Source organism: Juglans microcarpa x Juglans regia, unplaced genomic scaffold, assembly GCF_004785595.1.
Source record: "Juglans microcarpa x Juglans regia isolate MS1-56 unplaced genomic scaffold, Jm3101_v1.0 JmScfU0067, whole genome shotgun sequence".
Taxonomy (NCBI): Eukaryota; Viridiplantae; Streptophyta; class Magnoliopsida; order Fagales; family Juglandaceae; genus Juglans; species Juglans microcarpa x Juglans regia.
Window position 1 is genome coordinate 1 of NW_024475811.1, and position 24,321 is coordinate 24,321.

Sequence of the window (24,321 nt, forward strand, 5' to 3'; positions counted from 1 at the left end):
AATGATTTATACAAATAAAAGTCTCGCGTATTACCTCTTAAAAAATAATCAAATTTAGAATAAACATGAAAAAATTTATTCATATATTTCAAATAAATGCATCAGACTTGCACACTCTAAAACTGTATCTAGTATTAGTTATATTTAAGAAGTCGGTAAGCCATTTGCCATGTTTTTGATTATATCAAAACCTAATCATATTCAATAAGTGGAATGCATATCATGTGTTAGTTGTGCGTTTTAAGTCCAAATAATTCATGTTTTTTCTAATTGGATATAAATAAGGGAAAAACTTACAGCCGGATGGGTATAAAACCCGATTTTACACCAGCCAATAAATGGACGACACATAGGCACTGCAGAAAAAGCTTAGCTGAACTCGCGTGCGCGCCGATTCCCCCTCTCTTCTTCTGAATCGATCTCCCTCTCTCTGAATCTCCCTCCCTCCCCATCTCTGCACGCATCGTTTTCATTGTTCTTGCTGGGACTCGTAAAGACGCTGTGGAGTGGATGTTGAAGGTCAATGCTCATTACTCTTTCTCTATTCTTACTGCGATTCTAGCTATCAACTACCTTGATATTCCTCTCAAGCTTCTAATGTCAGGCTGGGAAGCCATGGATGATCCAACTTGCTGCTGTAGCTTGTCTTTCTCTCACCGCCAAGGTCGAGGAGACTCAAGTGCCCCTTTTGATAGACTCCTTTTGATAGACTTGCAGGTACTTTACTTTTGAATAAATTAATCAGCTTGTTGGCAGTTCGCAAAGTGTGAAACGCTAGTGTTTGGTTTTCTCTGATTCATTCATCTTCATGAACGTCTTTATTTTGATCGGGTGGAGGAAAGTAGGTACATATTTGAGGCCAAAACCATTAAGAGAATGGAGATTCTGGTGCCCTCCACACTTCAGTGGAAGATGAATCCTGTAACTCCACTTTCATTGCTTGATTATTTCATAAGGAGGCTTGGGTTAAAGGGTCATCTCTGTTGGGAATTTCTATGGAGGGTGTGAGCGCATCCTTCTCTCGGTCCTCAACGAATCCCCCTCTTTATATGAGAAGAAAAACGATGCGTGCACAGATGGGGGAGAGAGGGAGATCGATTCAGAAGAAAATAGGGGGAATTGGCATGCACGCGAGTTTAGCTAAGCTTTTCCTGGAGTGCCTATGTCTCGTCTATTTACTGGTTGGTGTAAAATTGAGTTTTATACCCATCCGGCTGTAAGTTTTTCCCAAACTATAAACAATTGTATCACAATGCATACAATTCAAAAGTCACTAGTAGTTTCAAAGAGGGGTAATTACACTATAAAAAATAAAATAATTCGCTAAAATTGTGATAATTTGGGTCCTTTCGTACCTATATATATATATTAGGTAAAAGCAACGTACAATGTACGTTAACTTAGTTTATATTTAAATTTTTTTTATTAAAAACTAATTTTTTATTAATAAAGACGTAATATTTTTGGTTAATTAAATAATAATATAATATTTATGTATTTATAAATAATTACAACTATGATAACGAGTGTTAAATTCTAAAATTAGTTATATGATTTTGAAGTATTGAAAACTATATGTTTATTAGTTTTTGTCTGAATTTAAGAAATTCATGAACAAAGATTTATAGACACGACTTTAATTAATTAGACTGATCCATGTAATTTATTGAACATTTATATCATAATCCGTGAGCATCGAAAGCAATAGACGACCATAGAGTAGACGTACAACGAGATTTACAACGAGATTCAAGTTTTATAATCACAAAATATTGCAGCTTTATGAAGGAAAATTTGTTGAGTGGTATTTTTAAGTTGCGCATGCCGGTAAAAGAAGGGAAATCACGCTGTAATAAGTTATTATAACGGAATTTGGTACGGAACTTCTGGATAAATATAGCTATATATTCTTGCATTAATTCTATAAGTTCGTGTATTGGAAAAACGGTACAGTATTTCAAGTACGTACAAACATTAATTCTATATATTCTTGATCTCCGCAGCCTATTTTTTTTTACCTGTATAATTAATTACTGCCCTTCAATAATATATCTATAGATAAATGGTGTTAACTTTAACAGAAAAATAATAAAAAACCGTTAAAACAAGATTTTCTATTAAATAGCCACTTTATATATATAGATAGATATAAAGTTATGAATACACAAAAAAATCTTTGTATGTAAACCATAATATGGCATTTTGAAACTGAAAAAGAATTACATAAGATGCCATCATTTTGTTACTTTTCGATGGGGATGAACTTTGATGGAATCAAAACTCTATGTTTAAACTTAAAGCCGACATCAAAACATGAGATTTTATTAAATGCTAGTGTTTAAATAAGTCTTTATCCATCTTATTTAATCTAAAAAAAAAAAAAAGCTTTGCTATTTTCGTCACCCAAATGCATATTCGTGTAACATTATTGACATGATAAATATGTATATGCCTATCATATCAATTACAAAAATGATTGGTTTGATTGTTTGTCGTATCGATAATGGTATATAGGTGTTTCAAGTAGAATTTCTTATCAAATATTGTATTTTTTTTTAATAGAAGAGGACGACACCTCTTATTTTTTATTAATCAATCCTCACTTAGATGGAGGAAAAACCGTGGAACAAAGAACCAACGAATACAAACCCACAAATGAAAAACTATAGATAATTTGAGGTGTAAAACTAGTTATTTTTAATAACTTGAGGGTGTAATGTGTCGGTTTTGATATTTTGGAATGCAAAGTACAAAAGTTTTAACAGATTGCAAAGTGTACTTTTTCAAAATAAAAATCTATTCTAAAATTAGGATAAAAATTTTCAAGAGATAAGATAAAAAGATCAACTCATAAATATGAAAGATGCCCAAGTAACTCCAAATTATAATGTAACAAACAAAGCAAGCCAGAAGCCATCAAAGCATACTTCAATGGTGCTGTTGAATGAAAAAGAAAAAGGCTTTGAGGTATGAACACGATAATGAAAGAGGAATAAAAAGGGAAAACACAGCTCCCATTTAAAAGAAAGAAAGAAAGAAAAGATAGAGGAGGAGGGGAAGGAAGATGATGAGAGAAGCTTAGCACCAACTCCTCTCACAGATTTGATTTCAAGCATCTAAAGAGGGAAATAAAAGAAAGTCCAGTAAAATTCAGACGATCCAGTAAAAACCGTTTAAATATTATTATCATCGCCCACCCCACCAGTCCTTCTAGAGAGAGCAGGTTCTCTCTCCCTCTGAATTTGTTTCTTCCTTCGAAAGATTACTTTTTTTTTTTTTTCCCTCATGCTTTCACACATACAAAATTTAAATTTCTCTTTTCTATATAATTTTTGATGCGTTCTTTGTCGCCACCCCAATACGACTTCTTTCCACTTTCTTTGCAGTCGCCGCCCTCTCCCTCCCTCCATCTCTCTCTCTAACAATGCCTTTTACCTTTTACAATTCTTCTTCTTGTCCATCAAAAACACGCATCATTAGATATTATTGTGGCACCACACCAGGAAACGGCCTCTTTCAGCTCAAAACCTCTTCTCCTCTTCTCCTTCATTACTCTCTCTGTCCCCTCTAACATTTCCTGGTGTACGAGCAAATAAGTTCTCACAGCCTTATTTAGCGCAAATCAAAGGTTCTCTCTTACTCTCGATTCCTGTTTGTACAGTTGATATCTGGCATCTCCAGCTAAATATTTAACTAGGCCGGTCTTTTCCTATTCGTTTCTCGTACATACACGACTGTTTTAGTCCTGGGTTTGCTGCTTGTCTTAAATTTCTGCTGTTGTTGTAAACTTTCGTGGCAATTGGTTGAATCACCTCCAGCTATTTACTTATCGAAAATAGAAAGAAAAAAAGAAATAACCTTTTGGGTATTTCATGACTTTGGTGATTGTTAACTCTGTTCTGTTCAAGAGGCCTCTAATCCTCAGATCTTGGCCTCTGAGCGTCCCCTTTTGATCCCATCTCCGAGAATTCCAAATTCTCGAGACATATATACTGCACCCATCTTGTTGGATCTAGCTAAACCAAATTCTGGCCGCCCCGGATCTTTTTCCGAGATGGAATCAAAAAACCCATTTGAGACTTCCTGTAATGTGGAACCCAATTTCAATTCCTCATCCCAACGAAGTGTTTTTTCCATTCAGTCCAAGTCGGCGGGAATTCCATCAGGGAAGTGAGTTTTGGTGACTTGGGGTCGAAGCCCGTGAGATATGGGTCCAGAGGGGCTGATTCCGAGCCGCTTAGCATGTCCCAAAAGGAAATCAGTGATGAGGATGCGAGGTTGATTTGTATAAATGATCCTGCGAAGACGAATGAGAGGTATGAGTTTGCGGGAAACTCTTTAAGAACTGCAAAGTATTCGATTATTACATTTTTGCCAAGAAATTTGTTTGAACAATTTCATAGAGTCGCATACATATATTTTCTTGTAATTGCTGTGCTGAATCAGCTCCCACAGCTGGCCGTTTTGGCCGGGGAGTTTCAATTTTGCCGTTAGCCTTTGTGCTGTTAGTTACAACTGTGAAGGATGCATATGAGGACTATAGGCGGCACCGGTCAGACCGAATTGAGAACAACATGTTGGCATCAGTTTTGGTTAATGATCAGTTCCAACCAAAAAAATGGAAGGACCTCCGAGTTGGTGAAATCATCAGAATTCAAGCAAATGAAACACTTCCTTGTGATATGGTGCTGCTCTCGACCAGCGACCCAACTGGGGTCGCATACGTGCAGACGATTAATTTGGATGGGAAGTCAAATTTGAAAACTCGCTATGCGAAACAAGAGACCCTCTTGAAGATGCCTGATGAAGGAAAAGTTAGTGGGTTGATCAAGTGTGAAAAACCAAATAGGAATATCTATCGCTTTCATGCAAACATGGAAATTGATGGAAAAAAGCTGTCACTTGAACCCTCCAATATTGTCCTTCAAGGCTGTCAGCTGAAGAATACTAATTGGGCAATTGGGGTTATAGTGTATGCTGGTCGTGACACCAATTTACAGCTGGTCAGGCATCTAAGTAGCACTTGTTACCCTGCCACTGAAAATTGCATTTTTAGCTCTTTGAAATTCCATAAGATAGACCCTAAGGTTTGGAGCCAAACCACTCCTAAGACCATATCACACCCCGCCAACAACAACACATAGGCTTCACCCAAAAAGGGAACATTCTGAATTACCCATGGTATGTCTTTCACTTTCCCCACACTAGAGACTAATTCCCCATTCGCCACTTTAATCTGGACTGTTTCCTCCCTATTGACTCGCAACCTGGTCTTATGGACTACTGCTGAGTCAACAAAGTTATGGGTGCTACTAGAGTCAATGAGAATGACTATCCAGCAGTCCCCAATTTTTCCTTTGACTCTCATGGGCTTAGTGTTGATTGAACCAGTGATAGCATGGAGTGATATTTCTGGACCCCCTTTTGTTTTAATCATTTTCACCGGCCTCTGTTCAGGCTCCTTTTCCTTCTCAAGCAAATCCCCCATCACAGCCCCTTCCTCATCCGGCACCTCACAAATCTCTTCAATCAAATATAATCTAGGCTTTTGACACTTATGCCCTTGTGTCCATCTTGCCTCACAGTAATAGCACAGACCCTTATCCCTACGGTCCTTCATTTGTGTTTGGCTAATTTTTTGTACTGGTAAGGTGAGTTTTGGATAGGTTTTCTGGTTCTCAGGTTGTGGTTGGCTAATTCTAGGTAGGGTGGTTTTAGTAGAATAGGAAGTGAATGGTTTATGGATTCTTCTAGTGAGGGACAAGTTTTCTTCCTGGATTTTGGCCAAACTGTAGGCTGAAATAAGGGATGTAGGATTGAACATGCATACTGGAAGACGAATGTCATCCCTAAGCCCACTCAAAAAATAACTTAGTTTATAGTTATTGGATAGACCCCTCAGCGTATTAGAGAGGGACTCAAATTGGGTTTTGTAGTCCTCTGCTGAACCAGATTGCCTAAGCCTGGTTAAGGCCTCCATAGGATCATCATAACAACTTGGACGAAACCTAATAAGGCCCTCACAAACCACTCCCAATCAACCAACTGCCCAGTCTCATCCATCTCCTGGAACCACACCAATGCCCTACCCTCCATATGAAATGATGTTAACCGTAACTTGTGTTGTGGCAGAGTATTGTGAAACTTAAAGATTGATGTACCTGTGGGATCATCACTAGTAAACATAGGGAAGTCAAGTCTTACCGAACGGGTTAGCACTTCTCCCATCTGAACTAATTGGAGGTCCTGCTGCCCCTTTGGTGCATGTGAAGATTCAGCTTCCTCCTGATGCTTCTTCTGCAACTCCATAGTGAGCAAGGAAAGTTGTCTCTTCAAGGCCAGCATTTCTGTCTCCAAGCTCTTGAACTGGGATTCAAAAGTTTTCTTTAGAGAGGTGAAACTCTCCTGCAGCTGTGACAAACGGGTGCCTTCTGCCATGAGTATACTTTTGTAAGAAGGGGATGGGGGTATCTCTGATACCAATTCTGTAACACCCCCCGGGGTAGAAGGATGAATATGCTCACTCAGAGAATGAGCATTCTCTCGAGAAGGGCAAATACTAAAAAACTTATGCATTCATTGATGTCTTTACAGGAGAAAACAACCATGTATATGGACAGAGCACGTAACAAACTCTGCGCACTCATGGAGAATATTCTCTGACAATACCATAACAACTTAACGGAATCAAACAAGGAAATACAATAACCGATACTGGATTAATTATAAAACATTAATAGACTTAATATTGAATTGGGCCAAGGCCCACTTGTTCTTAAAACCCTATTGCAGTGCGGGCTTCAGCCTTTACGTGATCCAGCCCATTCCTGAACTCATGTAAGCTTAGCCTTCACCACAACACTTCAGTTCACTTCAGACTTCTCTTCTCAGTTATCTTCTCCAGAGTTCCCCAGGGTTTCATTGTAACATATGTCTGATGTGTATCCAAGTGCATCAATGTGAGCTTTCATGGACTTGTTCATGGCTGGTGGACCGCACCTCAGAATCTGAAAATGTTTTAGCCGAGTAAGGAGTGCGAGTTAGAGAGCAAGTTTCATGAGAATGAGAAGGAACTTTTGCAAGTTTTCGTTTGAAATAAATATAAAAATTGGGGAACTAACCTGAACATCTGGGGCTGGTGCCGGGCAATGGGTTTGAATCATTTCCTTGGTTATAAACCCAACGCCACCATTCCATGGCACAGGAGGCTGGCAATTATGGGATAGAGTGAGCATCAGTGATAAAGATTTGACACATACTTACAATAAGGGGATATCTTTCTTTTGTTTTTGAAATCAAGGGGATATCTTTTTTTTGTTTTTGAAATCAAGGGGATATCTTTTGCAAGTGTTCCCTTAGCACATCTAAAAAGAGAGAAATTTGAAGGAAATGTTATACCAAAGGAACTGACCTGATTCAAGACATAGAAGACTTTGAAACGATTAGGGAAATTTCTAGCAAAGGCATCTAGCTCTTCCTGCAGAAAGTCCATAAAAAAAATGCACTCTCATCATTACTACATCAGAGAAAATAATGAATCAAGAGACAGTTAACTCAAGAGACTTGGAGAAAGAGATTGATGTGTCTGATATTGAAAAAATGGTAGAATGATAAGGACCCTCATGTCTATCATGTAACTTAAAGTGAAACTCCGTGACTCGTATTTTTTTTAAACATAACTGTATAGGTTTGCATAAGCAGTCCCCATTTGGAGACTTTGCCTAGACTAACTCTATTTCTTTTTATATGTGGTACATCTTCTTTTATATGCAAGAATTGCAGAAAAGGTAAATAAGATATAGTTCTAAAAGAAAATTTCATATTATGAGGACAACTTGGATGCAGAACGAATCAACCAGACTCTGTCAAAGCTAAGGAATTGCTATTGCTGTTTCTAATTACATTTAGTTTGTTTCCATTGATGTCTTTCTCTGTGTAATTTGCTTTGTCTTATTTATGTTTCTGCCGTTTGGAGTGCCCTGCTACAAAGGTCTTGTAAATGATTCTGACAGGTGCACTATCTGTTTGGTTGAACAATTTTTTTCTAATTCATCCAGTAAAGAAAAACTAGTGCACTGCACACTCATCTATAAGGGGAAAAAAATGAAGCAAGCAAATTACCTTCAACAGGATGTCATCTAGGGTGACATTGGCATAGATAAGATGCACGTTGGTCTTATCTTTCCGGTTTTCTAGTATGGCTCGAATGAGCTGGAAACAAAAGGAATGACAAAGAAACAAAGAAAGAGAGAAGTAGAGATAAGAAACTTTAAATCAACAAAATGCTTGATAAGATCAATAATACCAATCAGACCACTAAACAGGAAGAAGAAGAAGAAGAAGAAGAAATTCCGCTTTTTGATGCTCACATACGTACCTGAAACATTGGGGTTATGCCAGAGCCACCTGCAAGCATTCCAAAAGCTCTAGCTTGGCCAGGTTTGTAGTTAAAGAGCCCCTTTTAAGCACGAAAATTTAACTCATAAAATGAAAAAAAAAAAGAATTTGGAAATCTTGGTTCTAATGAGTATGCAATGCATAATACCAACTGATTTAGGCATACATTTATAGCTCCCACTATTGCTTAAGATAATAGGGTAGGATCTAATGTAGAACCGAAGTGGATATGGTCCAAAATGGGTAGCTTAAATGATTTTGCTCACAACATTTTGAAGGCAAACTCATCACTACTAGTTGTTTAAAACCTACATATGGTAAGAGTTCCATTTCAACAGTCAACAGTGTGATTATGAAAGGTTTTGCAATTATTTGCATAATCCTCGCAACCATATTTTACAGGACTCTGCAATGAAGGGTAACTGGAGTTCATACCTAATATTGTCACCAACTTCAAGGTGTCATGCCCATGTACATAATAGAAGTTCTAAACAATCTATCAGCATTTCCATGGCTAACACTATTATCTGTAATAGAGACCAACATCCACGTGTATCAAGTGGGTATCCCCCAAAAGATAGAATATGTACCTTGGGGCCCTTCACAGGCAGGTAATCGCCTTCTTGCAGCTCTCTGAAATGGTGGGACATCTTTCCCATGGGATACATCTTTTACCAAAAAAAAAAAAAAAACATCAAAATGAGAAACCGAGTTCTGCTGATTAACACTGAAATGAATGAGCAAAGACATGCTCTTAGATATGAAAGGGAGATGATGGGATATACCTTTACAACCAGTTCAAAGTAACCCACATTAGAGTCCAAAGTAATTGGTGTATATGGTCTAGTCACTTCTTCACCTTGGTTATCCTTTCCTCTGCTTAACCAGGGAACACTTGTTAGGTTTCAGTTTTTGTCACTTGTTGCATCAACTAGATGTCCCTTATTTGTATATACAGACAACTAAGTTTTGGGGAATTGATAAAAGCAACATAAAGAGAGTTCGAAAAACTGTTGGAACAATCATATTCAATAAGCTTAACTGGAGAAATTAACAAAATGAGCAAACAAATAACTCAATTTATCAAAAGATAGTACAGACATTATGCACCCATAATCTATATTTCAAGAAGGTTTCAAAGCCTCAGAGAACTTTTGAAGTGTTTATCCACAACAACAAAACATTAGAATTATGCAGACGACAAATGCATTGCAATTCTGAAATCACTGACATTGACAAAATCAGTTACTTGAACCTGCAAATTACATGTTGTCCGACGGGAAGACCCAATACTGAAGTGGGTGTAGGAAGACTAAATCTGAACCTTGCAGTATTATGGCTTAGCTGAGTTTTCTTAACAAGTTTGAATTCTGTGAACTCGTCAGGATTTAAACAACCTGAACAAACATCACCATAATAGTCATATGGCAGGCAAAGAAGGAATTTTAAGAGCATAAGAAAACTCGAAAAACAAAAACAGGAGATTATGTTTTGCACATCTGAATTACCACCGCTATCTCAATTGCATCCTAAACTACCAAAATTGTCAAATCTCAGCCGGAGCATGATTAGCTAAAAGTTAAATCCATTTAGAACATAAAATGACATCATAATGGATTAGCTAAATTCCAAATCTACAGTCACTTACAAAATAATTTCTAAATTTGAAAGTAATTATTCATACATAAAATACATTTTATATCAATTATTTATCTCTATATTTTATATCAATTATTTTTCTCTCCATTTTTAATGATAATTGAAAAAATATAGTTAGAATGTGATTACTAATTAGTATATAATATTATGATTAGTAAAATATGATAAAATAAAATAAATTCATAATTAAACAAATTAAAATATTTTTAAAATTATTAATTACTCATTACTATATAATGAATAAATAGATAATTCAATATTGAAATTTGATGTGAATAGCAAAAGTTAAATTCATCTTATATTATTTTATTGTCATATAATGAAAAAATAGTTATTCTAATGTGAAGACTTTATGTGAATGAAATAACCAAAAACTAAATTCATCTTACATTCATAAAAAATATACTTTAACTTTAATTAATCCATCGAGAGTGCTCTTAGACCAACAAATCTTGATAATTTATACGTTCGGTCAAAATCTGACCATTCACTTTGATGAAAGATAGTACATGTATAGCACAATCTTTAACAGTTAGATCATAATGAGTATGCAAAATGTTAAAATTTGACAATTTATTGTGTACATTAACAATTTTGATATTTTAGCATGCAAGTTGAAAAACAGTGATAATTCGAGAGCACAACATATAGTTTTCCTAGAAACTTGCTTGATAAAGAAGTTCACATGCATTTTTTATTGATCATCAAGTATCAGGAATAATCAAATTTCAGTAAAGTTGGCAAATGCATGGATCCTTCATGATTGACAATTTCTATGTGCACGAAAATATATTTCAGAAATTTGATGTCCATTTCTTTCCGTATATAACAAGATTTTAGAAAAGGAGGCAAGTAATATTGTTGGTGTTGGTAAACTAATTCAAAGTAGTGGTTAGATGTTGACACTTGACATCCTTTTACGGACAGGTTAAGTGGAGTGACAAATTTTAGGAAATTGATTGATGGAGGTTTGTTGTTTGAGTAATGCGTGTGTAAACGCCGTGCAATCTCGTTGAAAAAGAGTATGGTTCACTATTAAAAAATTAATTTTTTCATGTAGGTTCCGTATTTTTATTTATTTTTTTAAAGTGATTATACGGTACTTGCGCACTTACGACTGCAACTATCATAACTTGACTGCAAGTAATATCTATGAAATAAACACTTCCCTTCCTGGAAGTTTGGAGTTTCAAACTATAAATCGGTGGACAAAATTGAACCCATCACCTCCTATCCACACCACTAGGGAATCAACTTTATCATTGAGCCAAGATGTAACATCTCAAATGAAAGGCCCAAGTATGGCTTATACTACAAAAGAACTAGTCATTGATATAATTATAGAGCCATTTAAAATATTATAAAAAGCAATAACTTCTCGTTTCTAAACAACGTGAAATTTCATACATCACCTATCCTTATCACTTATTAGAATGTGATATCACACGAAATCTTTAAGTATTTATTATGTTAAGTATATATTTATGGAGAAATGTGTACATGCATATATTATTACATATAATTAAAACTACTTATGTAAGTACCACTTTTAATTTATATAAACAGTTTTAATTTAGATGATATTTTGTGATAGAATGAGAGCACCAAATACTTACTTTGTTAGAACATTATAACAACTTTATTTTTATTTTTATCAATCTATGGATAATTAGAAGAGACTTATCATACCTTTGGGTTTCTTGGTGAAATATAAATAGGCAGCAGGTATGGCCACCAAAGATAGAGCAATGGCTATCCTGAGCACGTGGGCTTGGGGAATTTGCATGAGCTCCATTTTGAGAGACTCAAAGGTCACACTGTACGGTAACTGAAACATTTTTACAAGCAACTTTTTCACAGATTACATCAGAGATGATGGGTATTAAATAGCTATATATGTCCATTTTATGCTTTACTTTGTTCTCCTCGTACTTCTCTTCTCCCTTCCCTTCCCTTCCCTTCTATGGACTCAAAGTAGGTTTGTAAAAGCGTTAGAGAAGGAATCAAGCAAGCGATCATCTATCAGAAGAAATAATCTTTCACATTATTAACTTTTATACCTGCACTATTGTAGTTTTTTTTTTTCATACAATGGGGAAGTGGGTTACTCATATTTTACATTTAGAGAAAGAGTCGAGCTACTCTGCTGTTCAGAGTAGTCCGCTCACTTTAATCCCTAATTACTTTTGTAACTTTTTATTTTTATTTTTTTATTCATATTTTTTTAATATATTTTAATATTTTTAAAAAATAAAAAATATATCAATATACTTAAAATCAATTTCTTAATTATTAAATAAAAAATTGACCACAAGTCAACTAAAACGGTCAAACATGGGCGGCAAAGAAGCTTTTCATGGGAGTAAGGGGCCGTGTGCCATAAGGCCATCAGATTCTTGACTGCACTCTTGTAACTTTGAACTAATGTATGAAATTATAATATTATATTGGAGATCATGATATTCATTTTATTTTATTAATTTATTATAATTAAGATGGTAGCAAATTATCTATTTATTATATTAAATGAGATGAGATCTGGAATGGACAATAATAAATGTTGTGGGGAATTGAAATAAATAATAGCTGTATTGTGGGGAATTGAAATACTTACTGTGGAGGCACTCAAAACATATTTATTTACAGAGATGTGGTCAGAGTCAGTCAGATCAACACCTTAACAACACGCTATCCTTTCTTTGAAATGGTCAAAGTCGATCTCCTTGTCCTCCAAATAATGATGCAATAGAATAATCAAGCTTTGTCCATACCCTTTTGCCTTGTGCATTATTTTAATTTTTGTAGATGAACATAAAACGTGTTTTAAGTGCAATTGTAGTTACCTTCCATCAACTTTGATTCTCTTGAATTGAAGACTTGTTTATACATACATGCACATATGTATAAACAAGTCTTCCATCCAAAAGAATCGAAGTTGATATATATATATATATATATATATATATATATATATATATATATACACACATACATATATATGACATTGCTATTTTTCATTTGGATGACTTTATAATTCTGCAATTTAAATGAAAAGTCACTTGAAATATGACACATCAACAACGATGAGATTTAGAATAAAGAATAATCTTTTTCGATTTTGAAATTTTCTATGAAACTATATGGTAGACATTATGGTTCCGTTTATATATTAAGAGCATCTTTGTTTATCTATGAATAGTAATGAATAATAGTGAAGTAGTCTGAGAATGAGAATTGTTACATCTACAAAGAAATTAAACAAAAAAATCTTATAAACTGACGTGATTTTATCTGATTCGTTAGATCTACTTTATAATAAAAATAATTTTATAATTTGATAAATCACATCAAGTCACGTTAATTTGTAAAATTATTTTTATATAATGACTTTATGACTATAATATTTTTCTTCAATGATTGTTCAATTTGCAGCAGACCTCGCACATGGTCTAAAAGACCAATGATGATTGTTCAATTTGCAGCAGACCTCGCACATGGTCTAAAAGACCAATGATGCATGGTTGTCTCATTTAATCATATAAAAATGTAATTTATTTTTCCTTTAATTAGTGTATTAGGTTGTAATTACCAATTATCTAAGTACTTTTTGTCTTATGTACGTGGGAAAGATGCGAATAATTTATTAAAGAAAGCTAAACGAGTCTTCCCTATCATTAATTCAAAAATAAAAGATCCTCTACATTGAAAACCCATTATTATATGTTCAAATAAAAGATAAATAACTTGTTCTACGTGCATTCGAATCACGCACCAATCTGATCAGTAAACCTAACCCATTATGTAGTCACGAGATTATTTCACTATATTTTAAATGCTAGTTGATAAAATAAAAAAAGTAAAAAGACAAAACATTTTATAGATATATTTATGAAAAAAATAATTTATACAAATAAAAGTCGCGTGCATTACCTTTTAAAAAATAGTCAAACTTACAATAAACATGAAAAATTTCATTTATATATTTTAAATAAATGCGTTAGACTTGTTCATTTTAAAACTGTATCTAGTATTAGTCATATGTATGAAGTCGGTAAGCCCTTTGCCATGTTTTTGATTATATCAAAACCTAATCATGTTCAATAAGTGGAATGCATATCATGTGTTAGTTGTGCGTTTTAAGTTCAAATAATTCATGTTTTTTCTAATTAATTGGATATAAACAATTGTATCACAATGCATACAAGCAAAAGTCCCTAGTAGTTTCAAAAAGAGGTGTAATTACACTAATAAAAAATAAAAATAATTCACTAAAATTGTGATAATTTTGGTCCTTTCGTACCTATATATATATATGTATATATAAAGTTATAAATACACAAAAAAATCTTTGTATGCAAACCATAATATGGCATTTTGAAACTGAGAAAGAATATCCATCTGTTTTAATATCCTTAATTACATATGATGCCATCATTTTGTCACTTTTCGATGGGGATGAACATTGATGGAATCAAAACTCTACATATGTTTAATTGTTTGTCGTGTCGATAATGGTATATAGATGTTTCAAGTAGAATTTATTAAAAAATATTTATCAAATATTGTAATTTTTTTAACAAAAGAGGACCATACCTCTTAGGCTTCGTTTGGTTTATAAATCTATCTCAATTTATTATTATAATTTTTTTAAATTTTAACACAAAATATAATAAACAATTCAAATTTTTTAAATCTTAAAATAATAATAATATTAAAAATTAATATTCTAATAATATTTTATCATCTCAACTCAACTTATTTTAACATTCAAATACAACCTTATTCTTTATTAATCAATCCTCACTTCGGTAGGGGAAAAACCCACAAATGAGACAAATACTACCCAGCCTAATATATATAAAATGAAGGTGTAAAACTATTTATTTTTAATAATTTGAGTGTGTAATGTGTCGGTTTTGATATTTTGGAATGCAAAGTACAAAAGTTCTAATAGATTGCAAATTGTACTTTTTCACAATAAAAATCTATTCTAAAATTAGGATAAAAAATATCAAGAGATAAGATGAAAAGATCAACTCATAAATATGAAAGATGGCCAAGTAACTCCAAATTATAATGTAACAAACAAAGGAAGCCAGAAGCCATCAAAGCATACTTCAATGGTGCTGTTGAATGAAAAAGAAAAAGGCTCTGAGGTATGAACACAATAATGAAGAGGAATAAAAAGGAAAAAACAGCTCCCATTTAAAAGAAAGAAAAGAGAGAGAGAAAGAAGAGTGGAAGGAAGATGATGAGAAGCTTAGCACCAACTCCTCTTACAGATTTGATTTCAAGCATCTAAAGAGGGAAATACAAGAAAGTCCAGTCAAATTCAGACAATCCAATAATACCATTCAAATATTATTATCATCCCCCACCCCACCGGTCCTTCTAGAGAGAGCAAGTTTTCTCTCCCCCATTTTTTTCTTCTTTCGAAAGATTACCTTTTTTTTTTTTTTTCTCCTCGTGCTTTCACACATACAGAATTTCGATTTCTCCTTTTTATATGATTTTTGATGCGTTCTTTGTCGCCACCCCAATACGACTTCTTTCCATTTTCATTGCAGTCGCCGCCCTCTCCCTCGCTCCATCTCTCTCTCTAACAATGCCTTTGACCTTTCACAATACTTCTTCTTGTCCATCAAAAACACGCATCATTAGATTTTATTGTGGCACCACACCAGGAAACGACCTCTTTCAGCTCAAACCCTCTTCTCCTCTTCTCCTTCATTACTCTCTCTATCCCCCTCTAACATTTCCTGGTGTACGAGCAAATAACTTCTGACAGCCAGCCTTATTTAGCGCAAAGCAAAGGTTCTCTCTTACTCTCGATTCCTGTTTGTACAGTTGATATCTAGCATCACCAGCTAAATATTTAACTAGGCCCGTCTTTTCCTATTCGTTTCTCGTACATACACGACTGTTTTAGTCCTGGGTTTGCTGCTTGTCTTAAATTTCTGCTGTTGTTGTAAACTTTCGTGGCAATTGGTTGAATCACCTCCAGCTATTTACTTATCGAAAATAGAAAGAAAAAAAGAAATAACCTTTTGGGTATTTCATGACTTTGGTGATTGTTAACTCTGTTCTGTTCAAGAGGCCTCTAATCCTCAGATCTTGGCCTCTGAGCGTCCCCTTTTGATCCCATCTCCGAGAATTCCAAATTCTCGAGACATATATACTGCACCCATCTTGTTGGATCTAGCTAAACCAAATTCTGGCCGCCCCGGATCTTTTTCCGAGATGGAATCAAAAAACCCATTTGAGACTTCCTGTAATGTGGAACCCAATTTCAATTCCTCATCCCAACGAAGTGTTTTTCCATTCAGTCCAAGTCGGCGGGGAATTCCATCAGGGAAGTGAGTTTTGGTGACTTGGGGTCGAAGCCCGTGAGATATGGGTCCAGAGGGGCTGATTCCGAGCCGCTTAGCATGTCCCAAAAGGAAATCAGTGATGAGGATGCGAGGTTGATTTGTATAAATGATCTTGCGAAGACAAATGAGAGGTATGAGTTTGCGGGAAACTCTTTAAGAACTGCAAAGTATTCGATTATTACATTTTTGCCAAGAAATTTGTTTGAACAATTTCATAGAGTCGCATACATATATTTTCTTGTAATTGCTGTGCTGAATCAGCTCCCACAGCTGGCCGTTTTGGCCGGGGAGTTTCAATTTTGCCGTTAGCCTTTGTGCTGTTAGTTACAACTGTGAAGGATGCATATGAGGACTATAGGCGGCACCGGTCAGACCGAATTGAGAACAACATGTTGGCATCAGTTTTGGTTAATGATCAGTTCCAACCAAAAAAATGGAAGGACCTCCGAGTTGGTGAAATCATCAGAATTCAAGCAAATGAAACACTTCCTTGTGATATGGTGCTGCTCTCGACCAGCGACCCAACTGGGGTCGCATACGTGCAGACGATTAATTTGGATGGGAAGTCAAATTTGAAAACTCGCTATGCGAAACAAGAGACCCTCTTGAAGATGCCTGATGAAGGAAAAGTTAGTGGGTTGATCAAGTGTGAAAAACCAAATAGGAATATCTATCGCTTTCATGCAAACATGGAAATTGATGGAAAAAAGCTGTCACTTGAACCCTCCAATATTGTCCTTCAAGGCTGTCAGCTGAAGAATACTAATTGGGCAATTGGGGTTATAGTGTATGCTGGTCGTGACACCAATTTAGAGCTGGTCAGGCATCTAAGTAGCACTTGTTACCCTGCCACTGAAAATTGCATTTTTAGCTCTTTGAAATTCCATAAGATAGACCCTAAGGTTTGGAGCCAAACCACTCCTAAGACCATATCACACCCCGCCAACAACAACACATAGGCTTCACCCAAAAAGGGAACATTCTGAATTACCCATGGTATGTCTTTCACTTTCCCCACACTAGAGACTAATTCCCCATTCGCCACTTTAATCTGGACTGTTTCCTCCCTATTGGCTCGCAACCTGGTCTTATGGACTACTGCTGAGTCAACAAAGTTATGGGTGCTACTAGAGTCAATGAGAATGACTATCCAGCAGTCCCCGATTTTTCCTTTGACTCTCATGGGCTTAGTGTTGATTGAACCAGTGATAGCATGGAGTGATATTTCTGGACCCCCTTTTGTTTTAATCATTTTCACCGGCCTCTGTTCAGGCTCCTTTTCCTTCTCAAGCAAATCGCCCATCACAGCCCCTTCCTCATCCGGCACCTCACAAATCTCTTCAATCAAATATAATCTAGGCTTTTGACACTTATGCCCTTGTGTCCATCTTGCCTCACAGTAATAGCACAGACCCTTATCCCTACGGTCCTTCATTTGTGTTTGGCTAATTTTTTGTACTGGTAAGGTGAGTTTTGGATAGGTTTTTTGGTTCTCAGGTTGTGGTTGGCTAATTCTAGGTAGGGTGGTTTCAGTAGAATAGGAAGTGAATGGTTTATGGATTCTTCTAGTGAGGGACAAGTTTTCCTCCTGGATTTTGGCCAAACTGTAGGCTAAAATAAGGGATGTAGGATTGAACATGCATACTGGAAGACGAATGTCATCCCTAAGCCCACTCAAAAGATAACTTAGTTTATAGTTATTGGATAGACCCCTCAGCGTATTAGAGAGGGACTCAAATTGGGTTTTGTAGTCCTCTGCTGAACCAGATTGCCTAAGCCTGGTTAAGGCCTCCATAGGATCATCATAACAACTTGGACCAAACCTAATAAGGCCCTCACAAACCACTCCCAATCAACCAACTGCCCAGTCTCATCCATCTCCTGGAACCACACCAATGCCCTACCCTCCATATGAAATGATGTTAACCGTAACTTGTGTTGTGGCAGAGTATTGTGAAACTTAAAGAACTGATGTACCTGTGGGATCATCACCAGTAAACATAGGGAAGTCAAGTCTTACCGAACGGGTCTGCACTTCTCCCATCTGAACAAATTGGAGGTCCTACTGCCCCTTTGGTGCATGTGAAGATTCAGTTTCCTCCTAATGCTTCTTCTGCAACTCCATAGTGAGCAAGGAAATTTGTCTCTTCAAGGCCAGCATTTCTGTCTCCAAGCTCTTGAACTGGGATTCAAAAGTTTTCTTTAGAGAGGTGAAACTCTCCTGCAGCTGTGACAAACGGGTGCCTTCTGCCATGAGTATACTTTTGTAAGAAGGGGATGGGGGTATCTCTGATACCAATTCTGTAACACCCCCTGGGGTAGAAGGATGAATAAGCTCACTCAGAGAATGAGCATTCTCTCGAGAAGGGCAAATACAAAAAAACTTATGCATTCATTGATGTCTTTACAGTAGAAAACAACCATGTATATGGACAGAACACGTAACAAACTCTGCGCACTCATGGAGAATATTCTCTGACAATACCATAACAACTTAACGGAATAAAACAAGGAAATACAATAACCGATACTAGATTAATTATAAAACATTAATAGACTTAATACTAAATTGGGCCAAGGCCCACTTGTTCTTCAAACCCTATTGCAGTGCGGGCTTCAGCCTTTACGTGATCCAGCCCATTCCCGAACTCATGTAAGCTTAGCCTTCACGACAACACTTCAGTTCACTTCAGACTTCTCAGTTATCTTCTCCAGAGTTCCCCAGGGTTTCATTGTAACATATGTCTGATGTGTATCCAAGTGCATCAATGTGAGCTTTCATGGCCTTGTTCATGGCTGGTGGACCGCACCTCAGAATCTGAAAATGTTTTAGCCGAGTAAGGAGTGCGAGTTAGAGAGCAAGTGTCATGACAATGAGAAGGAACTTTTGCAAGTTTTCGTTTGAAATAAATATAAAAATTGGGGAACTAACCTGAACATCTGGGGCTGGTGCCGGGCAATGGGTTTGAATCATTTCCTTGGTTATAAACCCAACGCCACCATTCCATGGCACAGGAGGCTGGCAATTATGGGATAGAGTGAGCATCAGTGATAAAGATTTGACACATACTTACAACAAGGGGATATCTTTCTTTTGTTTTTGAAATCAAGGGGATATCTTTTTTTTTGTTTTTGAAATCAAGGTGATATCTTTTGCAAGTGTTCCCTTAGCACATCTAAAAAGAGAGAAATTTGAAGGAAATGTTGTACCAAAGGAACTGACCTGATTCAAGACATAGAAGACTTTGAAACGATTAGGGAAATTTCTAGCAAAGGCATCTAGCTCTTCCTGCAGAAAGTCCATAAAAAAAATGCACTCTCATCATTACTACATCAGAGAAAATAATGAATCAAGAGACAGTTAACTCAAGAGACTTGGAGAAAGAGATTGATGTGTCTGATATTGAAAAAAAGGTAGAATGATAAGGACACTCATGTCTATCATGTAACTTAAAGTGAAACTCCGTGACTCGTATTTTTTTTAAACATAACTGTATAGGTTTGCATAAGCAGTCCCCATTTGGAGACTTTGCCTAGACTAACTCTATTTCTTTTTATATGTGGTACATCTTCTTTTATATGCAAGAATTGCAGAAAAGGTAAATAAGATATAGTTCTAAAAGAAAATTTCATATTATGAGGACAACTTGGATGCAGAACGAATCAACCAGACTCTGTCAAAGCTAAGGAATTGCTATTGCTGTTTCTAATTACATTTAGTTTGTTTCCATTGATGTCTTTCTCTGTGTAATTTGCTTTGTCTTATTTATGTTTCTGCCGTTTGGAGTGCCCTGCTACAAAGGTCTTGTAAATGATTCTGACAGGTGCACTATCTGTTTGGTTGAACAATTTTTTTCTAATTCATCCAGTAAAGAAAAACTAGTGCACTGCACACTCATCTATAAGGGGAAAAAAATGAAGCAAGCAAATTACCTTCAACAGGATGTCATCTAGGGTGACATTGGCATAGATAAGATGCACGTTGGTCTTATCTTTCCGGTTTTCTAGTATGGCTCGAATGAGCTGGAAACAAAAGGAATGACAAAGAAACAAAGAAAGAGAGAAGTAGAGATAAGAAACTTTAATTCAACAAAATGCTTGATAAGATCAATAATACCAATCAGACCACTAAACAGGAAGAAGAAGAAGAAGAAGAAATTCCGCTTTTTAATGCTCACATACGTACCTGAAACATTGGGGTTATGCCAGAGCCACCTGCAAGCATTCCAAAAGCTCTAGCTTGGCCAGGTTTGTAGTTAAAGAGCCCCTTTTAAGCACGAAAACTTAACTCATAAAATGAAAAAAAAAGAATTTGGAAATCTTGGTTCTAATGAGTATGCAATGCATAATACCAACTGATTTAGGCATACATTTATAGCTCCCACTATTGCTTAAGATAATAGGGTAGGATCTAATGTAGAACCGAAGTGGATATGGTCCAAAATGGGTAGCTTAAATGATTTTGCTCACAACATTTTGAAGGCAAACTCATCACTACTAGTTGTTTAAAACCTACATATGGTAAGAGTTCCATTTCAACAATCAACAGTGTGATTATGAAAGGTTTTGCAATTATTTGCATAATCCTCGCAACCATATTTTACAGGACTCTGCAATGAAGTGTAACTGGAGTTCATACCTAATATTGTCACCAACTTCAAGGTGTCAAGCCCATGTACATAATAGAAGTTCTAAACAATCTATCAGCATTTCCATGGCTAACACTATTATCTGTAATAGAGACCAACATCCACGTGTATCAAGTGGGTATCCCCCAAAAGATAGAATATGTACCTTGGGGCCCTTCACAGGCAGGTAATCGCCTTCTTGCAGCTCTCTGAAATGGTGGGACATCTTTCCCATGGGATACATCTTTTACAAAAAAAAAAAAAAAAACATCAAAATGAGAAACCGAGTTCTGCTGATTAACACTGAAATGAATGAGCAAAGACATGCTCTTAGATATGAAAGGGAGATGATGGGATATACCTTTACAACCAGTTCAAAGTAACCCACATTAGAGTCCAAAGTAATTGGTGTATATGGTCTAGTCACTTCTTCACCTTGGTTATCCTTTCCTCTGCTTAACCAGGGAACACTTGTTAGGTTTCAGTTTTTGTCACTTGTTGCATCAACTAGATGTCCCTTATTTGTATATACAGACAACTAAGTTTTGGGGGAATTGATAAAAGCAACATAAAGAGAGTTCGAAAAATTGTTGGAACAATCATATTCAATAAGCTTAACTGGAGAAATTAACAAAATGAGCAAACAAATAACTCAATTTATTAAAAGATAGTTCAGACATTATGCACCCATAATCTATATTTCAAGAAGGTTTCAAAGCTTCAGAGAACTTTTGAAGTGTTTATCCACAACAACAAAACATCATAATTATGCAGACAACAAATGCATTGTAATTCTGAAATCACTGACACTAACAGAATCAGTTACTTGAACCTGCAAATTATATGTTGTCCGACAGGAAGACCCAATATTGAAGTGGGTGTAGGAAGACTAAATCTGAACCTTGCAGTATTATGGCTTAGCTGAGTTTTCTTAACAAGTTTGAATTCGTTGAACTTGTCAGGATCTAAACAACCTGAACAGACATTACCAGAATAGTCATATGGCAAGCAAAGAAGGAATTTTAAGAGCATAAGAAAACTCGAAAAACAAAAACAGGAAATTATGTTTTGCACATTTGAATTACCACCGCTATCTCAATTGCATCCTAAACTACCAAAATTGTCAAATCTCAGCCGGAGCATGATTAGCTAAAAACTAAATCCATTTAGAACATAAAATGACATCATAATGGATTAGCTAAATTCTAAATCTACAGTCACTTACAAAATAATTTCTAAATTTGAAAGTAATTATTCATACATAAAATACATTTTATATCAATTATTTATCTCTCTATTTTATGTCAATTATTTTTCTCTCCCTTTTTAATGATAATTGAAAAAATATAGTTAGAATGTGATTACTAATTAGTATATAATATTATGATTAGTAAAATATGATAAAATAAAATAAATTCATAATTAAACAAATTAAAATATTTTTAAAATTATTAATTACTCATTACTATATAATGAATAAATAGATAATTCAATATTGAAATTTGATGTGAATAGCAAAAGCTAAATTCATCTTATATTATTTTATTGTCATATAATGAAAAAATAGTTATTCCAATGTGAAAACTTATGTGAATGAAATAATTAAAAACTAAATTCATCTTATATTTATAAAAAATATACTTTAACTTTAGTTAATCCATCGAAAGTGCTCTTAGACCATCAAATCTTGATAATTTACACGTTCGGTCAAAATCTGACCATTCACTTTGATGAAAGATGGTACATGTATAGCACAATCTTCAACGGTTAGATCATAATGAGTATGCAAAATGTTAAAATTTGACAATTTATTGTGTACATTGACAATTTTGATATTTTAGCATGCAAGTTGAAAAACAGTGATAATTCGAGAGCACAACATATAGTTTTCCTAAAAACTTGCTTGATAAAGAAGTTCACATGCATTTTTTTACTGATCATCAAGTATCAGGAATAATCAAATTTCAGTAAAGTTGGCAAATGCATGGATCCTTCATGATTGACAATTTCTATGTGCACGAAAATATATTTCAGAAATTTGATATCCATTTCTTTCCGTATATAACAAGATTTTAGAAAAGGAGGCAAGTAATATTGTTGGTGTTGGTAAACTAATTCAAAGTAGTGGTTAGATGTTGACACTTGACATCCTTTTACGGACAGGTTAAGTGGAGTGACAAATTTTAGGAAATTGATTGATGGAGGTTTGTTGTTTGAGTAATGCGTGCGTAAACGCCGTGCAATCTCATTGAAAAAGAGTGTGGTTCACTATTAAAAAATTAATTTCTTCATGTAGGTCTCGTAGTTTTATTCATTTTTTTAAAGTGATTGTACGGTATTTGTGCACTTACGACTGCAACTATCATAACTTGACTGCAAGTAATATCTATGAAATAAACACTTCCCTTCCTGGAAGTTTGGAGTTTCAAACTATAAATCGGTGGACAAAATTGAACCCATCACCTCCTATCCACACCACTAGGGAATCAACTTTATCATTGAGCCAAGATGTAACGTCTCAAATGAAAGACCCAAGTAACATGACTTATACTTTAAAAGAACTAGTCATTGATATAGTTAGAGCCATTTGAAATATTATAAAAAGCAATAACTTCTCGTTTCTAAACAACGTGAAATTTCATACATCACCTATCCTTATCACTTATTAGAATGTGATATCACACGAAATCTTTAAGTATTTATTATGTTAAGTATATATTTATGGAGAAATGTGTACATGCATATATTATTACATATAATTAAAACTACTTATGTAAGTACCACTTTTAATTTATATAAACAGTTTAATTTAGATGATATTTTGTGATAGAATGAGAGCACCAAATACTTACTTTGTTAGAACATTATAACAACTTTATTTTTATTTTTATCAATCTATGGATAATTAGAAGAGACTTATCATACCTTTGGGTTTCTTGGTGAAATATAAATAGGCAGCAGGTATGGCCACCAAAGATAGAGCAATGGCTATCCTGAGCACGTGGGGCTTGGGGAATTTGCATGAGCTCCATTTTGAGAGACTCAAAGGTCACACTGTACGGTAACTGAAACATTTTTACAAGCAACTTTTTCACAGATTACATCAGAGATGATGGGTATTAAATAGCTATATATGTCCATTTTATGCTTTACTTTGTTCTCCTCGTACTTCTCTTCTCCCTTCCCTTCCCTTCCCTTCTATGGACTCAAAGTAGGTTTGTAAAAGCGTTAGAGAAGGAATCAAGCAAGCGATCATCTATCAGAAG

At 35.2% G+C, this 24,321-nt stretch overlaps 2 protein-coding genes across 2 annotated transcripts; both read right to left on the minus strand.

The window, feature by feature from the left end:
• Positions 1-6,557: 6,557 nt before the first annotated feature.
• Positions 6,558-11,991, minus strand: LOC121245576 (NADH--cytochrome b5 reductase 1-like). The gene is made up of 9 exons (XM_041143589.1): positions 11,746-11,991; positions 9,653-9,794; positions 9,183-9,273; positions 8,988-9,065; positions 8,378-8,458; positions 8,122-8,211; positions 7,412-7,477; positions 7,122-7,208; positions 6,558-7,007 (listed from the first exon to the last, which is right to left on the minus strand). The coding sequence occupies exons 1-9, from the start codon at positions 11,891-11,893 to the stop codon at positions 6,888-6,890; spliced, it is 903 nt and encodes a 300-aa protein (XP_040999523.1). The 5' UTR covers positions 11,894-11,991; the 3' UTR covers positions 6,558-6,887.
• Positions 6,558-24,081, minus strand: LOC121245575 (NADH--cytochrome b5 reductase 1-like; the record flags this gene model as incomplete). Its single annotated transcript, XM_041143588.1, has 10 exons — positions 6,558-6,752; positions 19,031-19,245; positions 19,360-19,446; positions 19,651-19,716; positions 20,361-20,450; positions 20,614-20,694; positions 21,222-21,299; positions 21,417-21,507; positions 21,888-22,029; positions 23,981-24,081. Coding segments are annotated over 9 exons (856 nt in total), but the record flags the coding sequence as incomplete, so codon positions are not given.
• Between the last annotated feature and the right edge of the window lie 240 nt (positions 24,082-24,321).

Coding starts and splice junctions, on each gene's coding strand:
- LOC121245576 (XM_041143589.1), bottom strand. CDS start 11,893: ATGTTTCAGTTACCGTACAGTGTGACCTTTGAGTCTCTCAAAATGGAG. Junction 9,795..11,745: donor TTTCACCAAGAAACCCAAAG/GTATGATAAGTC, acceptor ATGTTTGTTCAG/GTTGTTTAAATCCTGACGAG. Junction 9,274..9,652: donor GGACAACATGTAATTTGCAG/GTTCAAGTAACT, acceptor CTGGTTAAGCAG/AGGAAAGGATAACCAAGGTG.